This window comes from Rhinatrema bivittatum, chromosome 10 (genome assembly GCF_901001135.1).
Source record: "Rhinatrema bivittatum chromosome 10, aRhiBiv1.1, whole genome shotgun sequence".
Taxonomy (NCBI): domain Eukaryota; kingdom Metazoa; phylum Chordata; class Amphibia; order Gymnophiona; family Rhinatrematidae; genus Rhinatrema; species Rhinatrema bivittatum.
In genome coordinates this window covers 125537431-125556414 of record NC_042624.1, presented here as the reverse complement: position 1 = coordinate 125556414, position 18984 = coordinate 125537431, and the positions used below count along the sequence as shown (strand labels likewise).

Below are 18984 nucleotides of genomic sequence, written 5' to 3'. Positions count from 1 at the left end.
GTATCCTGTTCCTAACAGTAGTCAATCCAAGTCACAAGTACCCAAACATTAGATAGATCACAAGCTACTATTGCTTATTAATTACCGTAATAGCAGTTTATAGATTTAACCTCTAGGAACTTATCCAAACCTTAATTAAACTCAGTAACACTAACTACTGCAACCACATCCCCTGGCAATGAATTTCAGAATTTAACTATGTGCTGAGTGAAAAGTATTTTCTTTGATTTGTTTTAAGTGAGCTACTTGCTAACTTCATGGAGTGCCCCCTGGACCTTCTATTATCTGAGAGAGTATATAACTGATTTATATTAACTTCAAGTCCTTTCATGATTTTGTAGACTTCTGTCATATCCCCACATCAGACGTCTCTTCTCCAAACTGAACAGCCCTAACTTCTTTAGTCTTTCCTCATGGGGCAGCCATTCCATGCCCCATATCATTTTGGTTGCCCTTCTCTGCACTTTCTCCAGTGCAGTTATATCCTCTTTGAGATGTGGTGACCAGAACTGCACACAGTATTCAAGGAAGAGAAAGTGGTGAGCAGCAGGTGCGTGCGAGGGAAGAAGAGACCATGCTAGTGCAGGCAGCGTCGGCCCAAAGAAAACAAGAGAGGCACAGCCTGAGGAATGAGCTGCGCAGCTCGGAGAAAAACAAAGAACGTCAACCCCCGCAGCTGATGGGACTCCTTTCTCCGCGAGGGCTGAAAATGAAGTAGGTTGCTGCTGCTTTTAGGGTTAGAAGTGGAGGAGGCTGCTGCTGCCGCTAGTTCAGGGGAGGGGGGGAGAGAGAGTGAATGAACAAGCATGTGTGTTTGAGATCCTGTGTGTACGTGTGAGTGAGAGAGCATGTATGTGAATGATTGAGAGCCTGTACATGTGAAAGAGAGTATGTGTGTGATTGAGAACTGGTTTAGGTGAGGGAGCATATGAATATGATTGAGAGCCTGTGTGTAAATGAGAGAAAGAGAGAGAGCATGTGTGTCTGTGTGACTGAGAAGTGGTTTAGGTGAGGGAGTATGTGATTGAGAACCTGTGTGTAAATGAGAGAAAGAGAGAGAGAGCATGTTTGTAAGCATGTGAATGAGTCTGTGTGTGAGAGAAAAAGAGCATGTATGTGTGTGATTGAAAGCCTGTGTGTGTAAGCGTGAAAGATAGACAGCATGTGTATAAATGTGTAATTAAGAGCCTATATAAGTGAGAGAGAAAAAGCATGTGTATATGTGAGCCTTTGAGAGCCAGTGTGAGAGAGAGAGGAGAAAGTTGCAAGCAAACCATCCCTCCTTCTGCTAATTCAAAACAATCTCAGGGCACCTGAATATCACACGTTCCCAGGTATCCAGAGCAAAACATTTTTTGTATCCTTATTTTTCATTACTGGGTCTTTGTGTCTGCTAATTTGAAATATTTTATTGGTATCTAGAAATTTTTTACATGAGTTTTTAATTATTGGATATTTCATTCATCCACTGTTTTGAAATAATCTGTTCTTTTTGTTAGTATGCTTTTACTGCTACTGATTTTATTTCTTTATTTATTTATTTAAAACTTTTCTATACCGTCGTTTAGTAGTGCACCATCACAATGGTTTACAGTTAGGCACAAATATGTGGTTTCTCAATTATCCATAGGGTGCCATTATTATACGGTTACATAGTTCAATAATATACTCTAAATAGGGAATGGGTGTGGTTACCATTTACAATTAACTGTCTTTCTAATTTAATACTTAATTGTGAGAAAATAAAAAAAAAATAAGCAATTCTGCTTTTTCTTGGTGACTTCCTGCTTTTGTGTATGTGTTGTTATTCCACTACATCACTGTGAAATGCTTTTTTGAAGAGCCATGTTTTTAAGCCTTTTTTGAAGAGTTTTAATTCCTTCATTAGTCTTAATTCCAGTGGTAATGTGTTCCATAATAATGGTCCTGCCAAAGATAGTGCTCTCTCTCTAACTTGGGTCAACTTTGCTGTTTTGACTGAGGGTATGGTTAGCAGAGCTTTATTGGCCGATCTGAGATTTCTTTGAGGGACATGTAATCGTAATGCGGTGTTTAGCCAGTCAGAATTTTCGTCATTTATTAGCTTATGAACTGTGCATAGTGTTTTAAATTGAACTCTCTGTTCTATTGGGAGCCAGTGTAAATCTGCAAGTGTTTGGGTGATATGATCTCTTCTGCCTTTGCCAGTAAGTATTCTGGCAGCCGAGTTCTGTAGTATTTGCAGTGGTCTGATAGTGGTGTATGGTAATCCTAGGAAAAGTGTGTTAACAGTAGTCCTTGCTGGCAAATATTAATGCTTTTGTAGTACTGTACGAAAGTGTTCCTGATTTAATAAGAGTTTTAGTCTTCTAAGGACCATTAGTTTGGCGTAGCCTTCTCTTGCTTTTATTGATATGTGTTGCTTAAGGCTCAGTTCCGTGTCTATAATTACTCCTAGGTTTCTAGTTTTATCAGTTAACTCTACTGATTTGTCATTTTTAAGTCGAATGGGATTTTGAATTCTTTCGATGTATTTTCGATCAAGATGTATAAATTCTGTTTTTTCAATGTTGATTACTAGTTCCATTTGGTTTAATAGTTGTTTAATTATGTTTAGGTATAACATTGCAAAGTTTAGTGTTTTTTCAATTGATTCTTAAACTGGTAGAATTAACTGAATGTCGTCAGTATATATGTAGTGTATGATCCATAGCCCAGCCAGTAGGTGGCAGAGGGGGAGCATGTAAATGTTAGAGTTGCTGAGAGTGCTGAACCCTGGGGGACTCCTGTCTTTAGTGTGATTTTGTCTGATATTGAGTTTTTTATCTGTACCTGATAAGATCTATTGTTAAGGTAGGATGTGAACCATTTAATTGTTTTGTTTTGTAATCCAATTTCTTCCAGTCTTTTTAATAGTATGTCATGGTTTACTGTGTCAAATGCTGCGGACAGATCTAGCAGTATCATGATGTAGTGTTTTCTGCTGTCAAATCCGCGAAGTACGGTATCTGTTAGAGAGATTAGTAACGTTTCGGTGCTATAGTGTTTTCTGAAGCCATGTTGTGATGGGAAGAGTATGTTATTGTTGTCTAGATGTTCTGCTAGTTGCTTTTGTACTGCTTTTTCTATTCATTTTGCGATCTTGGGCAAGTTTGAAACAGGTCTATAGTTACCTAAGATGGTTAGGTCACTGTTTTTCTTTTTCAGAATAGGTTTTATTATTGCATTTTTGAGTGAGTCTGGCATAACTCCTTCACTGAGTGATAGGTTAATTATTTTGGTTAGTGTGTATGAGGTTATATCAGCTAGTTTTTTTATATCTGTGGTGAGAATGGTGTCAATTTTATGTGGTGCGGGAATCAGTTTTTTTATCATGCATTCAACTTCGGTCTGGGATATCTCGTCGAATGTGGAGAATTGTGTCACATCTCTTTTTTGCATCTTGATTTCCTGTTTTGTTAGGAATGGAATCTTTGCTTTAAGGTTTGTGATTTTGTCTGAGAAATAGTGTGCAAAGTCGTTGCATTTGTTCTCTTGTGGGGCTTGGGGCATATCTGCTTTATCATTAGTCAGATTTTTAATTATGTTGAATAGTGTTCGTGGGTTGTTTGAAAATTTTTCAATTTTTGAATTAAAGAATTGTTTTTTTTGCTTCAAGAATTATTTTTTTTAATAAAAGGCTAGTTGTTTCCTAAATTTGGTTAAATTTTCTGCTGATTTGTCTTTTTTTCCATCTTTTTCTTTTTTTCTCAGATTTTGTTTAATTTCCTTTAATTTTTCATTAAATCAAGGGATTTTTTTGTTTTGGTTCACGGATTTGTATTGTTCTTGTGGGGTTAATGTCGTCTGCCAATTTCCTTGTATTCGTTATCCATTCTGTTGTTGCTTCTATACAGTTTTGGGGGTTGAGGTTTATTAAAGTTTCTTCTGATTTATTTTTTAGAATGTCATGGTTAAAGGGGGGACGATATTTAAATTCTAAGGGCTCATTTTTCTGTATTTCTTTTGGTTTTATGAGTTTGATGTCGGATTGGATTAAGAAGTGATCCGACCATGGAATTTGATTATAGCTGGTATTTAAGTGTTCGGTGAAGTTATGATTAATGTATGTCAGGTCGAGGGAGTGGCCAGCTTTGTGTGTGGGTTTATCTGTGATTAATGTGAACCCCAGTGCTTCCAATGTATCATTTAGTGTTTGGCATGTATTTGTTAGTGGAAACACGTCCATGTGAAAGTTAAAATCACCCATTATGATGGTAGGTTTTGATGTGTTTAGGTTAATTGTTAAATATTCTATTAAAGGGGATAGGTTTAGGTCAAGCAGGCTGGGTGGGCAGTATATAATGCATATTTGTGTGTGTTCTGTATCAAATAGTGCAATTTCGTGGTTTGGGGGGGATGTTGTTGGAATCAGTTTACATTAAAAAAAAATTTCAATAATTAATGCTATGCCGCCTCTGCGTTTATTAATCCTTGGAATTGATAATATGTCATAGCTTCTGTGTGCTATTTGATTTTTGATGATAATGTCGGATTTTTTTAACCACGTTTCAGTGATAGCGATGAAATTTGGTTTAATGTCATACAATAAGTCTGTAATTATTGGAAATTTCTTAGTTATGGATTGGGCATTTACTAGAATGAACGTTAAGGTTAACATTTTATTTAGACTTAGTTTGGTTGGGCTCTTGGTTTTCTTTACTTCGTTGAGATTATGTCGGATGGTATTTTTGTAATCATGTGATTTGTTACTTTCTTTTTGTGTTTGTAAATATTTGTGTTTGCAGCTCTACTTACCTTTGTTGGTGCATGTTTCTATGGGATGTGTTGTAGATCCACCTCGTCCTTTCTGTAACTCCATCAAGTTTTGATTTTGGTGTATGTTTCGATGTTCCGTTCCGTTTCCTTTGGTTTTGCTTTAGGCGTACGAAGGGGCATACAAAGGGGCATGCCCCTTTGCCGCGCCCCTTTGATGCGCGGTGCTTGATTTGTTTTATAAGGGTGGGTGATTTTTCTTTTTTACCTTTTTTACACTGCATACAGAGACTCTGGCTTGTTGCACTTTCCAATTCAGTTTTTGTCTGCATGCTTCTAGTTATGCATTTTGGTCTCTTTATTCTTTGTTAGGTGAGGGTCAGCACATGTGATTCAGGTGAGTGAGGTTCTCTGCTGGCGTATAGTTTCTGTGTAGGGCTCTATAGCAGCCTGACTTGGTCCGTTTTCCCTGGTATAATATTTTTAGTGTTGCCTTTTCTTAGGTAAGGTGGTTACTGTTAAATGCTGGAAACTGGTGCTGTTTTGGTGTGGGATGTTTACTGTTTATGCAATTTCTGTTCAGACAGAATACGTATCTTTTATTCTTAACAATAAAAATAATACTGGACCTTTATTTTTTATTTCTGTCGTAAATTGTAATGAGCAGTGTGTCACATGTGAGCGTGGCCTGTCAGGTGTGTCACGATGGGAAAAAAGATTGAGAACCACTGCTCTAAGAGCCAGGAGCTCTTTGCATCGCATGCACACGAACAACTTCTCACCGGTGGGTAAAAAATCATACATGTGACAATCGATGCAAAAGACTGGGAGTCCCCCCTCTTGATGCTGGACTGCTGCCTTCATTTTAAATTTGTTCAGTTCCTAGTTAAGTTTTAGGTTGCTGTGGGTGTAAGATTTCATATAATTAAGGTCTTTTAAATGTATTTGTGTATTCACTATATATCTGGTAGTAACTACAAGGGAATGATCAAACTTTGGATAAGGTGCGGGGAATTTCTGAGTTTAAGTTAAAAGGCTGATTTTTTTTTAATTTTATTTTTATTGTAAGTGTGAAAGTGACATCTGCCTATAAATTAAAGGATCAGCTAGGGGTGGTTGGGAAATACAAACACACAAAGTTATCTTTGTTGCCTGACTTTATGATCACCACACTTAATAATATACTTCAGTAGTTTAGTTCTCCCCAATACTTTTATGTTTTAAAAATGTCTCCAAGCAGTACTTACTGATTCTTTCCAGCCACAAGCAAGGTGATCCTCTCCTCTCAGTGCTCCATTAATTTTTCTCAGTTTATGTTGTCATTCAGACCATCCAGCATGTCATCAATGACTTTTATTATGCTGCTTCAATTTAACCCCTTTGAAATAGTAGCTTGGGTTTTCATTCTTACCATGATGTATCCTTTGAATTATGACTATGCACTAGACATACACAGCAGCAAAAATTTAAATGCTAGAGTTTCAATGGCCTTATACTGAAACAAGTATAGCACAATGTTTCTATTCACATTGCAATTGAATTATTTACTCTGATCTTGAAAAGTACAAAATCTATTTGGCTTGCAGAGTTATAATGTTGTTCCTTTGCATCACACTTATTAGAATAATCCTTTCCCTTCCTTTCACATAAATCTGCATGTGTAATTGTTTGTGATCCAATGATGATGCATCACATGCCTTTTGCTGCCCCAGATCACCATCGGTCCCAGTGTGAGCTGTATCTGTTTGTATGTGGGTGGGCATTTATTCTAATTAATGAGTTCCTTAGGGCAGAAAAGCCAAGTCTAACCAATGAGAAACACTGAAATGGCTTTGGCTAATCGCTTATCTGAAAGAGAAGACGCAGCAGCAAAATACTGGAAGCCAGATGAGTCTGATAGGAGCCCATGCAGCTGGAAAGGAAGGAAGGAGTGTAGAGATCACTAATACAAGACAGATGGGGAAGGGCTCTAAAGGAGGAATGGTGAGATGGATGGGAAATGGAGAGAAGAGAGAATAGAAAGAAAAATAATGTCGATAAGAGACACCAAGGCATCATTGTGGACAAATAACCTCAGAGTTTGTACATGTGTGTTTTGCAGTCTGCAAGAAATGTACATTTTGTATGCATCGTGTGTCTCCTCCTTATATCTGCTTGCTTTTTGCTGCCAGTCACCAAATTTGTACATACATGATTGATGTGGCAATGCCAGCAAACAGCCGCAAATTAATGTCAGTAATTTGATTAGGAGACATTATGCTGAGCAGGCTTTTATTTGATGGAACTTTAAAAAGGTCATTACATTTTTTTCTCCTATATATCAGTGTTGTCAAATACTTAGGCCAGTTTAAAACACAACTAGCTTTTTTGATCTCCATTTGTTTTGTCAAATCTCTCTGCCTTCTGTGGCACAGCAGAAGTGCATGGTATTTGTGATTATAGGAGTGTGGCACACAGCTGTCTGCTGCTGGATGTTTGAGTGTAGATGAGGTGATTTCTCATGCCATGTAATATGCAAATGTGTTGCTACCATGTCTTTGTCTTGTTTGTGCACAGGGGCTCTGCAGATAGAGAACAGTGACGAACCCGACCAAGGCAAATATGAGTGTGTTGCAGCCAACAGTGCAGGAACCCGCTACTCTGCTCCAGCAAATCTTTATGTTCGAGGTAAGGGCTGTCTCTCCACAAACTCCCTCCATCCAGCAGACCTTGTGATATTCTTCTCAGACCTTGTAACATGTTTCTTATGTGGGTTATTCACTCATCAAGATCTCTAACCAGCTGCAATGCTGGGCTTCAGCTAGTTCTCAGGCCACTCACAGTGCCATCTCTTGCCAGCTGAACGACTCCTGAGGAAAAGGTACAGTACACATTTCAGTTCTTGACATGTTTAAAGGAGGTCACCATTTTAATTTTTTGCTAAGTTTGTAATTCCTGCTGTTTCTGTTGAATAAAAAATTCCTTCTTTTGAAGTCAGATTCATGTTTGCACACTAATCTATTTCTCGTGTACTTCATAGGTTTTTTCACCCACTCAAAGACACGCAGGTTATCTGTCTTCTGCCATCCTTTTTGCTGTTTTTTTCCTCTTTATTCACTGGACACACTGTGGGGTATATATTCAAAGTTATTTTTAAAATGCTTACCCAGCTAAATTCTAGCCAGATAGCGAATTAGCCAGCTACAGTTTAGCCAGGTAAGTCTGGGGCATTCCTGGGACAGGAAGTAGGCATTTCAGGGAGAAGCTGACTTATCTATTTATTTATTTGTTATTTTTATATACCAACATTCATCTGAGATATCACATCGGTTTACATTCAGGTACTGTAGCAGGATCATGAGTTTCTGGCTAACTTAACTAGCCGCTTCGCACCTGAATATGTACCCCTGTGGTTTTGCATAATTATATAATTAACCCAAATGGTCTTGGAAGCCAAAGATGTGTATTCTATAATAGAATTGCCATGATTGATAGCAGTCTATTCTCTGTGATTTCCTGTGTTTTTTCAAAATGCCTTTGCCAGGCTATCCTTGCAGATCTGGTTTGCTAAAAGTTGTTTAGTACCCCAAGGCTAACTGACAAATTTATGGTTCTTTCCTATTATCTTTTTACTCTCACTAACTTCTCTGGACTCTTAGCCTTGCCACAGTATGTCTCAGGCTTCTTGCAGAATTTCCCATATTCCATCTCAAGATGCTCTGCAGTTTAAACATGCAGTGGTTTTCTGTAAAAACTAGGGTACTCTCATTAGATTCTAGGAGTTTACTTCTATTTAAACACTGGATTTTTTTTATTAATAAAAGCTTGGTAGTGTGTAAGAAAGGTAATGAAGGTCTTTTAATAATTCCATCCTTTGACCTTTCCCCATAATATAAGCATAGAAAGATTTTACCCAGCTAAAAGTCAGGGGCTGAAAATGGCCCTCTTTCCCCCACCTCATTGCAGCTGGGTGATGGACAGGGCAAATTTGGAAGAAATGTGTGGGAATTTCATTTTTAAATCTCAGTCCAGAGGTGCTTTGTACCTGAGGCACTAGCCAGCCCAAAATGCCGTAACGAGTTTCCCTTTAAAAATTCACTTACAGGCCACAGGTGCAAAGTATCCATGGACCTGCTGTTGAATTCGTGGACACGTAGGCTGAAATGGAGTTGATGCAACCTGCAGAGGAGCCTTGCAGGTACCCACCATCACCAGGCAGATCCGGATGAAGTAGAGCTTCGTCTTTACCAGCCCACGACAAATCTTAGGTGGGGGCCTCTGCTGATGGTAGGGAGATCATCGAGCTCGCCAGGTGGAGTGAATATGGTACAGGCAAATCCGGAAATGGGCTTGTGGCAGTTGGCATTCAAGAATGTCCAGGAGGCAGGCAGTCGTCGGTAGCAGGCGGCATACAGGAATATGCAAGAGTCAGGCTGAGGTTAATACCGAGTATTCATCTGAAGGGAAAGGCAGGACAAGTGGGCAGACGAGACAAAGAACAACTGAAGAGCTCAAGACAAGGGCGCTGGAACTGAAGACAACAGGAACTGGAGATGAAGAATGCTGAAGCAACTTGCACTACAAGTAGTAGAGAGACCTGTTGCTGAGGCAAAGAAGAGTTAAGCAGAAGGGTCTTATATAGGCCTAAACCTGTGAGATCATCCATGGGCGCCACGGGGCAGTTTCCCACCGTGGGTCCTTTAAGAGTTTTGCCATTCGGCGCACACACCTAGAGAAAGCCTGGCAGGAAGGTGGTACTGTCCCACCACTGAGAGCGTCAGGCTGTCCTGCTTCATCAAAGTATGGCATCGGATCCCAGTGGAGTCTGGAGGAAATGGCCTGGACCCGGAGACCACTGGCAGTTCACGGGAGGACTCGTGGACCACTACCCTTCTCTTAAGTCCCCTCCCCGAGGCTTGAGGTTTCTTGAGGTAGCAAATGTGAAACTCCTTCAAAAGTATTGCGGGTGTGGACTCTTGGACCGAGGTGGAGTTGACGCAACCTGCAGGGAGGAGCCCTGCAGATACCCACTGTCAGCTGGTGGAGCTGGCTGTGGGTTGAGCCCTCAGGTGCCAGGGCAGCAGGACGTAGGTGCGGGCCTCTGCTGTGGAGGTGAAGATCCATCAGTCATCCAGTCACAGACCAGAGTCCGGAACAAGCTGAAGACATGCAGAACCAGAGACAGACAGCGGTCAGGGCAGGAGAAGTTCAAAAGAGTCTAGGTCCAGGCAGTGGTGTGTGGCAGGCGGAGTTCAATCAGGTCGAGAGGCAAGCCAAAGTCAAAAATCAGAGATCCATCCGAGGGAAGAAATGTCAGGCAGGGAGGTAAGGGGCAGCACAGGTGAAGAAGACAGTGAAGAACCGAAGACTGACCACAGGAACAAAGACGAAGAACTGAAGATTGACCATGGGACTAGATGAAGGAACTCAGGAACCAAAGACCAGGAACACAAGAATGAAGACCAGGAGCGCACACTGAATCAACTTGCTGCTACCAAGGTAGTCAACCTACTGCTGAGGCAGGGAGCGTCCTTATATATGCCAGAGTGGTGATGTCATCCTTAGGCACCACTGGCCCTTTAAGAGGAGGCCAGTAAGGCGTTAGCATGTAGGGGGGGTCCCAGGAAAGCAGCGGCGTTGGAGGAAGGCAGCACACAGCAGCCTGCCTCATACCTGGAAGAGGGGCTCTGACAGCATCAGTGGAGGCAACCAAAGCCGGAGGAACTAAGCGGTTGGTCTTCTGGGGTCTGCCCTGGCGTTGGAGAATCGGGTGCCGATAAGGGCGGTGGTTTGTGGGCTTGCCCCGCGGACCGCTGAACACAACAGGAGCCCCCCCCTTAACTCTTCCCTCAGGGTTTTGGTTTCCTGGGATGCATGGCATGGGAATTCCCTTAGAAGATTGGGTTCCAGAATGTTGGAAGCTGATTCCCAGGTATTTTCTTCGGGCCCATATCCCTTCCAGGAGATAAGATACTCCCATCTCTTTCCTTGCTGTCTGGAATCTAGAATCTCTTTAACTTCATTGAGTGTGCTATCTTAGGAAGTCAGCTCCTGAGGTCACAGTGGTGCTCTTGAGGGCCAGGAGAGGATTAAGGGTTAACAGCAACACAAACACATTATGTATACCTAGTGAGGGTGGCAGTCTTAATTGGTAGGTCCCAGGTCCAGCCAGGCGGAGAATAGGGAACGGCCCTATGTAGCAAGGAGTGAATCCCATAGAAGTTACTCTGAGGAGTATGTAGCGTGTGCTTACCCATACTTTCTCACCCACTTTGAAATCAGGAGTGGACCTCCAGTGAGGGTTTGTGGTCATCTTGGTTCTTTGGACTGCCCTTTGAAGGAGGCTGTTGACACGGGTCTAGAGATCATGGAGTTCTTGGGCAGATAGCTGGGCAGCTGGCGAAGGTATTGTCACAGAGAGAGACAGAAGAGGCAAGGGCTGTTTCCCGTAGACCACTTGAAATGGTGAGAGACCGGTCGAGCTGAAAATGTGTGTTGAGAGAAAACTCTGCCCAGGGCAGAAGGGAAGCTCAGTTATCCTTACATTCATCGGCATAGGACCAGAGGACGTTCTTGAGTGTCCAGTTAGTACGCTCATACTGACCATTCCCCTGTGGATGATAGGTGATCATAAAATCCAGGGTGACATTGAACGTCTTGCACAATGAATGCTAGTATTTTGCTGTGAATTGTACTCGGTCTGATGCAATGTGCTTGGAGTCCATGTAAACGGAAAACGTGGGAATGTAAAAAGAAGTGCCAGTTCCAATGCAGAAGGCAGACCCAGAAGTGGGACAAAATGAGCCATCTTTGAGAAGTGGTCAACAGTCACCCAAATTACAGTGGCACCATCTGAGATTGGGAGATCCACTATGAAATCAGTGGATAAACCCTGGCGGCTGCCAATGGTTGTAACAACTGAAAGATGGTCATTCCGAATGAGATTTCTTCTGCGCAAGGTAGGACAAGGGTCCACATAGGCCCAAACATCCTGCTTCGTTTGAGGCCACAAGTAGTGTTCTTGGAGAAGTGCAAAGTTCGAACCTGCCCAAGGTATCCTGCAATACAGGAGTCATGGGACCATCTCAATACCTTTTCTCTGAGTTTGCAGGGAATGACCATCTTCCTTGGCGGGGACGGTCATGGAGGTGGCTAGGAGGATTCTGGCCAGATCAATGATGTGCCTCAGAGGTTCCGGGAATCCTCGGCCAGGAAGGAGCGCAAAAGCGCATCTGCCCGATGTTCTTGACGGTCAGATGATACCTCAGTTCAAAATCAAAATGTGCAAAAAACAGGGACCAGCGGGCTTGTTGTGCATAATGATGGTGTGCCAGATTCTTATGATGTGTGTAGATGATAATACAGCACTGAGCTCCCTCTAGCCAGTGGCACCACTCCTCAAGTGCTATCTTGATCGCCAGGAGCTCTCTATCTACTATGCCAAAGTTGTGTTCAGGGGATGAAAATTTCCTTGAAAAGAATGAGCAAGGATGGAGGACCCCTTTAGGGGAATACTGACTTAGAACTGCCCCTACCTTTATGGTGGAGGTGTCTACCTCTACAATAAAGTGGCATGTAGGGTCTGGGTGGTGAAGATAGGACTTTCAGAGGAAAGCATCCTTCAACTCTTGGAAGGCTGCTACGGCTTCAGGAGGCCAAAACCTAGTGTTTTCCCCCTTAAGGGATAAGTGCAGTGAGAGGAGTGCGATCTTGGAATAATTTGCAATGATGTGCCAGTAATAGTTGGCCAAACCCAAGAATCTTTGCAGAGTCTGTAGCCCAGTCAGTTGAGGCTGATCCTGGATACTCTTGACTTTGGATTCATGTGGAAGCCTTTTTTGGATACAATGCACCTCAGAAAGGAGAGGCTCTCCTTTTTAAACAGTCCCATTTTCTTTTTTTGCATCTAATTTGTTTTCCCGCAGTCACTGAAGCACCAGGTGAACATCACAGCAATGAGTATTGAGGTCTCTGGAGATGATGAGGATATTGTTGAGGTATACAACAGCACAGATGTAGAGAAGGTCTCTGAAGATCTGAGTTGTCATCTTTTGGAAGACAGCTGGGGTGTTACATAGGCTGAAGGGCATCACCCGATACTCGTAATGTCCATCTCAAGTGTTGAATGCTGTCTTCCATTCATCCCCAGACCAAATCCGAATCAGGTTGTAGGCTCCGACGAGGTCTAATTTTGGGAAAACCCTCACTCCTTGAAGTTGGTCAAACAGTACAGAGATAAAAGGCAAAGGATACAGATCCTTTTCAGTAATTGCATTTAGGCCACAGTAGTCGATGCAGGGCCAGAGCAACCCTTCCTTTTTTGAGACAAAAATTAAGCTGGCAACAGGATCGTTGGATGAAGCTCTGGTCTAAGTTTTCACAGATGTATTCCGACATTACCTTAGTTTCGGGGAGAGGTAAGAGATACACTCAGCCTCAGGGAGGCTTGGTATCAGGCAGGAACTCATTGCTGCTGTCGTATTCTCTATGGGGTGGCAGTATCTTGGCTTTCTTTTTAAAGAACACATCCTCAAAGTCACTGTACAGCAGGAGAAGACCCGGTAAGATGGTCGCCAGAGCTAGTCGGAGCAGGAGTTACACCCGCTCCAAACAGGACCCATGGCAGTGAGGTCCCCAGCTGGCGAGCTGTAATGATGCCCAGTCAAATTGTGGAGAGTGCACTGGTAGCCAAGCAAGCCCCAAGATAATCAGATGAACAGCTCTGTCAATAGCGTGGAAAATGTGTTCCACATGGAGAAGCCCTATATGTACAGTCAAGGGAATGGTGGCAAGGGTGATCCAGCTGGGTTTTCCTGGGTACCATGGGAAGCTCTAGATGATCCACCAGGGTATTCATCAAAAAATTCTCCCCAGCGTCGGAGTCCACCAGAGCTTGGGTGGTAAATTCCTTGTTGTCCACAGCAATTGTCACCGGGAGTGTCAGTTGAGGAGCCAGAGTTGTGAAGCTAGGATCACCTCCCCCACTAAATTCTAGGCTCTGACGTTTCCCGACTTAACTGGGTATTGTGTGAGCCGGTGCTCAGTAGCGGCACAATAGAGGCACAAGCCTAGCTGGTATCGGCAACGCCTCTTCTCAGGAGCAAAGCGCCCCTGCCCCAACTGCATGGGTTCTTCGGGGTGCATTGGTGCTGATGGTGCTGCTGTCGCTGGAAAAAACGGGCACTGAAAGCAGGGAGCCAATGGGATTAATCTACATGGGAGGGGGGAGTGCCCTAGCCTGTTGCTAGATGCGGCAGACGATTCTCCCAACCAGGTCAATGAGCTTGTCCAAGGAGTCTGGAAGCTTGCAGGCAGCCAGCTTGTCCTTAATTCCGGGGGTGGGGGGGGGGGGGGGCAAGCCTTCCATGAAGATGCTGCAAGGACTGGCCTCCCTCCATTTAAATTTCGTGGTCAGGATCCAGAATTCAGTAGCATAATCCATCAAGGTCCAGGTGCTCTGGTGCAAGTGGAAGAGGTCAGAACTCACCATGGCCAGTCAGCCAGGTTCATCAAAGATGATCTTGAGGGCTCTCACAAACTGCTGCAGATCTTGAAGGATAGGGTCTGCACGCTCCCACAAGGAGGAGGCCCAGGCCAGAGCCTTCACATCCAGGAGGGACAGGATGAATGTCATCTTGACTGCATTGTTCGGAAACAGCACCACCTAAAGGGAGAAATGCATGTAGCATTGGTTGAGGAAACCCCGGCATTGTTTTGGGTCCTCAGTGGACCGGGGTGGAGCCGGTAAATGCAAGATGGGGCGACTCTGTGCAACTAGAGCTAGTGAGGTATCTGCAGGCAGGACTGAGACGGCCAAAGCTGCTGTGGCATCTAGGTGAGTGTTGTCACTCCATGGAGGCCACCAAGAACTCTAGAAAATGCTGCTGTTGCTGAAGTTTCTTTGCCAGCCCCAGATTGGCGTGGAGGCCAGTGGTATCCGCCAAGTCTATGGCCTCGGCAATCTGTTGCAGGTTGTAGACCCTTGGACTGAGGTGGAGTTGATGCAACCTGCAAGGAGGAGCCCTGCAGGTCCCCACTGTCGGCTAGTGGAACTGGCTATAGCAGAGGTCCAACTGGAGCTTCATCTATAATAGCCCTTGTTCCCCTTCGATTGAGCCTTCAGGTGCTGGGGCCAGCAGGCTGGGCTTCTGGTCGAGAGGCAAGCCAAAGTCAAAATGCAGAAATCCGAGGGAAGGCAGGGCAGAACAGCAGTCAGGGAGGAAAGGGACAGCACGGGTTGAGAAGACACTGAAGAACCGAAGACCGACCACAGGAACAAAGATGAAGGACTGAAGACTGACCACGGGACTAGACAAAGGAACTCGGGAACAAAGACCAAAGCTGACAAAATGAGGACCCAGGAACACAAGGACGAAGATCAGAAACACAAGAATGCAAGAATGAAGACCAGGCACACACACTGAGGCAATTTACTGCTACCGAGGTAGTTGACCTATTGCTGAGGCAGAGAGAAAGTGCAGGCAAGGACTTATATATGCCAGAGTGCTGATGTTTTCCTTAGGTGCTGCTGGTTGATTCCCACCACAAGCCCTTTAAGAGGAGGCCAGTTGGGCACACATGCAGCTAGAGGGGCCCCAGGAAAGCAGCTGCATCAGAGAAAGGCAGTATGTGATGGCTTGCCATGTGCCTGGAAAAGAGGGGCTGTGCTGGTGTCAGCAGGGACAGCCGAAACTGGAGGAACGCGGTGGTCAGCCGCACATTCCTTTGGAGGTCTTCCCTGGCATAGGGGAATCAGATGCCGCTTTCGGAAGTGCCAGTAAGGGTGGCAGTTCATGGGCCTACTCTACGGCGGACCAAACACAACAAAAAGGTTACAGTCTAGAATATTGGAGGCTGGCTCCCAGGAGTTCTCCTCTGGGCTGTAATCCTTCCAAGAGATGAAATATTTGATTTTCCTGCCCCTGCAGCAGGAATCTAGGATCTCCTTGACTTCGTATACTGTTTCTCCATTGATGGTTATATCCTGAGCTTCAGATAATGTCCTAGATGGCAAGGGCTTAAGTAACGAGTCATGAAACACATTATATATCTTGAGGGTTGATGGCAGCTTCAATTGTTAAGTGATGGGTCCCAGTTGTCACAATACTGAAAAGGGTGCAATGTAGCGCAGGGCCAGGCACATGGAAGGTACTCGCAGATGTAAATGTCATGTGCTGAGCCAAACTTTCTCTCCAATCTTAAACTGAGAAGCAGGTCTTCTCCAATCTTAAACTGAGAAGCAGGTCTTCTCAGTGCATCTGCCGTTCTCTTGGCTCTTGTCAGCAACATTTTGATTAGAAGATTGGTCCGTGCCCATAGTTCTTGCAATTTCTGTCCAGACAGTTGGGTGGCTGGCGAGGGTATTGTCTCCAGCAGTGGAAGAGGAGCAACAGTTGTTTTCCATAGACCAGTAGAAAGGGAGATGACCCGGTGGCTGTATTAACAAGGGTATTGTGGACAAACCCATGTTAACACAACCCTCATTGATATAGTAGCGAAAGAATTTCTTCAGAGGCCGTTTGGTATGTTCTGCTTGTCTGTTTCCTTGTGGGTGATAGATAGTAGTGAAGTCTAGCATAATGCCAAATTTCCTGCAAAGGGAGCAGCAGTGTTTTGTGGTAAATTGTATTTCTCTGTCCGACAATATATGGTTTGGTAAGCCATGCAGACGAAAGACATGAAGAGTAAAGAGGTGTGCCAACTCTGGTGCGGGCAGGAGGCCAGGTAGTGGATGAAGTGTGCCATTTTAGAGAAATGATCTTCGAGCACCCAGATCATGATGGCTTTGTCTGAAAGGGGAAGGTCCGCGATGAAATCTGTGGACAGGTAGGTCCAGGGTTCCCTGGGGATGGCAATGGCTGTAACAACCCCCAGGGTCAGCCATGCAGCATTTTTTGCTGTGCACAAGTTGGGCACAAATCAACTTAAGCTCTGCCATCTTGCTTCATTTGGAGCCACCAGTAGTAACGCTAAAGCAATTCAAAGGTTCAAGCCCGTCCAGGGTGACTTGTGACACGAGAGTTATGAACCCATTTCAACACCTTTTCATGCAGTCGGGATGGTATGACTGTCTTTCTTGGAGGGACGGTCATGGAGGTAGCCAGAAGTATTTTAACGGGATCAATGATATGACTGGGGGGCTCTTGGGGTATTCTCGATCTGGAAGAAATGCAAGAGAGCATCTGCCCATTGGTTCTTGAGCACAGGGTGGTACCAGTAGTTTGAACAAAAATGTGTGAAGAACAAGGACCAGTGAGCTTGCCTTGCATTTAGTTGCTGAGCTTGGTGAAGATGTTCGAGGTTTTTGTGATCTGTATATATTGTGCTACAGTGTTGAGCTCCTTCGAGTAGATGATGCCTCTTCTCGAGAGCTAATTTAATGGCCAAGAGCTCTCAATCTCTGATGCCGTAGTTACGTTCTGCAGATAAGAACTTCTTCGAAAAGAAGGAACAGGAATGAAGTACTCGTGGAGAATGTTGACTTAAAACTATCGCTATGCCTAGTGTCATATGAACATAAGAAATTGCCATGCTGGGTCAGACCAAGGGTCCATCAAGCCCAGCATCCTGTTTCCAACAGAGGCCAAAACCAGGCCACAAGAACCTGGCAATTACCCAAACACTAAGAAGATCCCATGCTACTGATGCAATTAATAGCAGTGGCTATTCCCTAAGTAAAATTGATTAATAGCCATTAATGGACTTCTCCTCCAAGAACTTATCCAAACCTTTTTTGAACCCAGCTACACTAACTGCACTAACCACATCCTCGGGCAACAAATTCCAGAGCTTTATTGTGCGTTGAGTGAAAAAGAATTTTCTCCGATTAGTCTTAAATGTGCTACTTGCTAACTTCATGGAATGCCCCCTAGTCCTTCTATTATTCGAAAGTGAAAATAACCAAGTCGCATCTACTCATTCAAGACCTCTCATGACCTTAAAGACCTCTATCATATCCCCCCTTAGCCGTCTCTTCTCCAAGCTGAACAGCCCTAACCTCTTCAGCCTTTCCTCATAGGGAAGCTGTTCCATCCCCTTTATCATTTTGGTTGCCCTTCTCTGTACCTTCTCATCAACTTCCTGGATGAAGAGCTGCATGATGTCTGGAAGACGCAGACAGGACCCTTCCTAAAAGGCGTTCTTCAGTGTTTGGAATGCCTCTATGGCTTCAGGGGTCCTATTCCTCTGTGGCAGCCCCCTCTCACTGCTCATGCCTTACAGGCATGAGCAGTGAGAGGGGCTGCCACAGAGGAATAGTTTGGGATAAACTGATGATAATAGTTAGCAAATCCCAAGAATCTCTGCAGCGCTCAGAGCCCCATGGGACATGGCCAATCCCTAATAGCCTTTATTTTATCAGGATCCATGTGGATCCTGAGGGGGGATATGATAGAGGTCTTTAAGATTATGAGAGGTCTTGAACGATAGATGTGAATCAGTTATTTACACTTTCGGATAATAGAAGGACTAGGGGGCATTCCATGAAGTTAGCAAGCAGCACTTTTAAGACTAATCGGAGAAAATTATTTTTTACTCAACGCACAATTAAGCTCTGGAATTTATTGCCAGAGGATGTGGCTAGTGCAGTTAGTGTAGCTGGGTTCTAAAAAGGTTTGGATAAGCTCTTGGAGGAGAAGTCCATTAACTGCTATTAATCAAGTTTACTTAGGGAATAGCCACTGCTATTAATTGCATCAGTAGCATGGGATCTTCTTGGTGTTTGGGTACTTGCCAGGTTCTTGTGGCCTGGTTTGGCCTCTGTTGGAAACAGGATGCTGGGCTTGATGGACCCTTGGTCTGACCCAGCATGGCAATTTCTTATGTTCTTAAGGGAATTTCTTCACACTCAAAAAGGCACTTTTCCAGCTTGGTGAATAAATTGTTCTTTTGCAGGCATTGCAGGACTGTGTACATGACTTGGTGATGGGTGCGGAAGTCTTGAGAGAAGATCAATATGTCTAGATGCACAATTACACAAGTATAAAATAGGTCGCGAAAAATGTCATTGACCATCTTTTGGAAAAATGCTGGTGCGCTGCACAGCCCAAAAGGCATAATTAGATACTCACAGTGTCTGTCACAAGTGTTAAAAGCTGTTTTCCACTCGTCACCTGCCTTGATTCGCACAAGGTTATATGCCCCCCATGAGGTCTAGTTTGGTGAAAATCTTCATGCCTTGAAGGCAGTCGAAGAGCTCTGATATCATTGGTAAGGGGTAACTGTCCTTTTTCGTGATTGCATTCAAGCCCCAGTAATCAATGCATGGCCTGC

At 43.9% G+C, this 18984-nt stretch overlaps 1 protein-coding gene across 4 annotated transcripts in view; it reads left to right on the top strand.

Moving 5' to 3' along the window:
- PTPRF (protein tyrosine phosphatase receptor type F) overlaps window positions 1-18984 on the top strand; it is a 792879-nt gene that overhangs the window by 455875 nt on the left and 318020 nt on the right. For all 4 annotated transcript variants that reach the window (XM_029617709.1, XM_029617708.1, XM_029617711.1 and 1 more), the window contains exon 7: window positions 7291-7401. In XM_029617709.1, the coding sequence (XP_029473569.1) occupies window positions 7291-7401 (111 nt within the window). The remainder of the gene's footprint in view (window positions 1-7290; window positions 7402-18984) is intronic.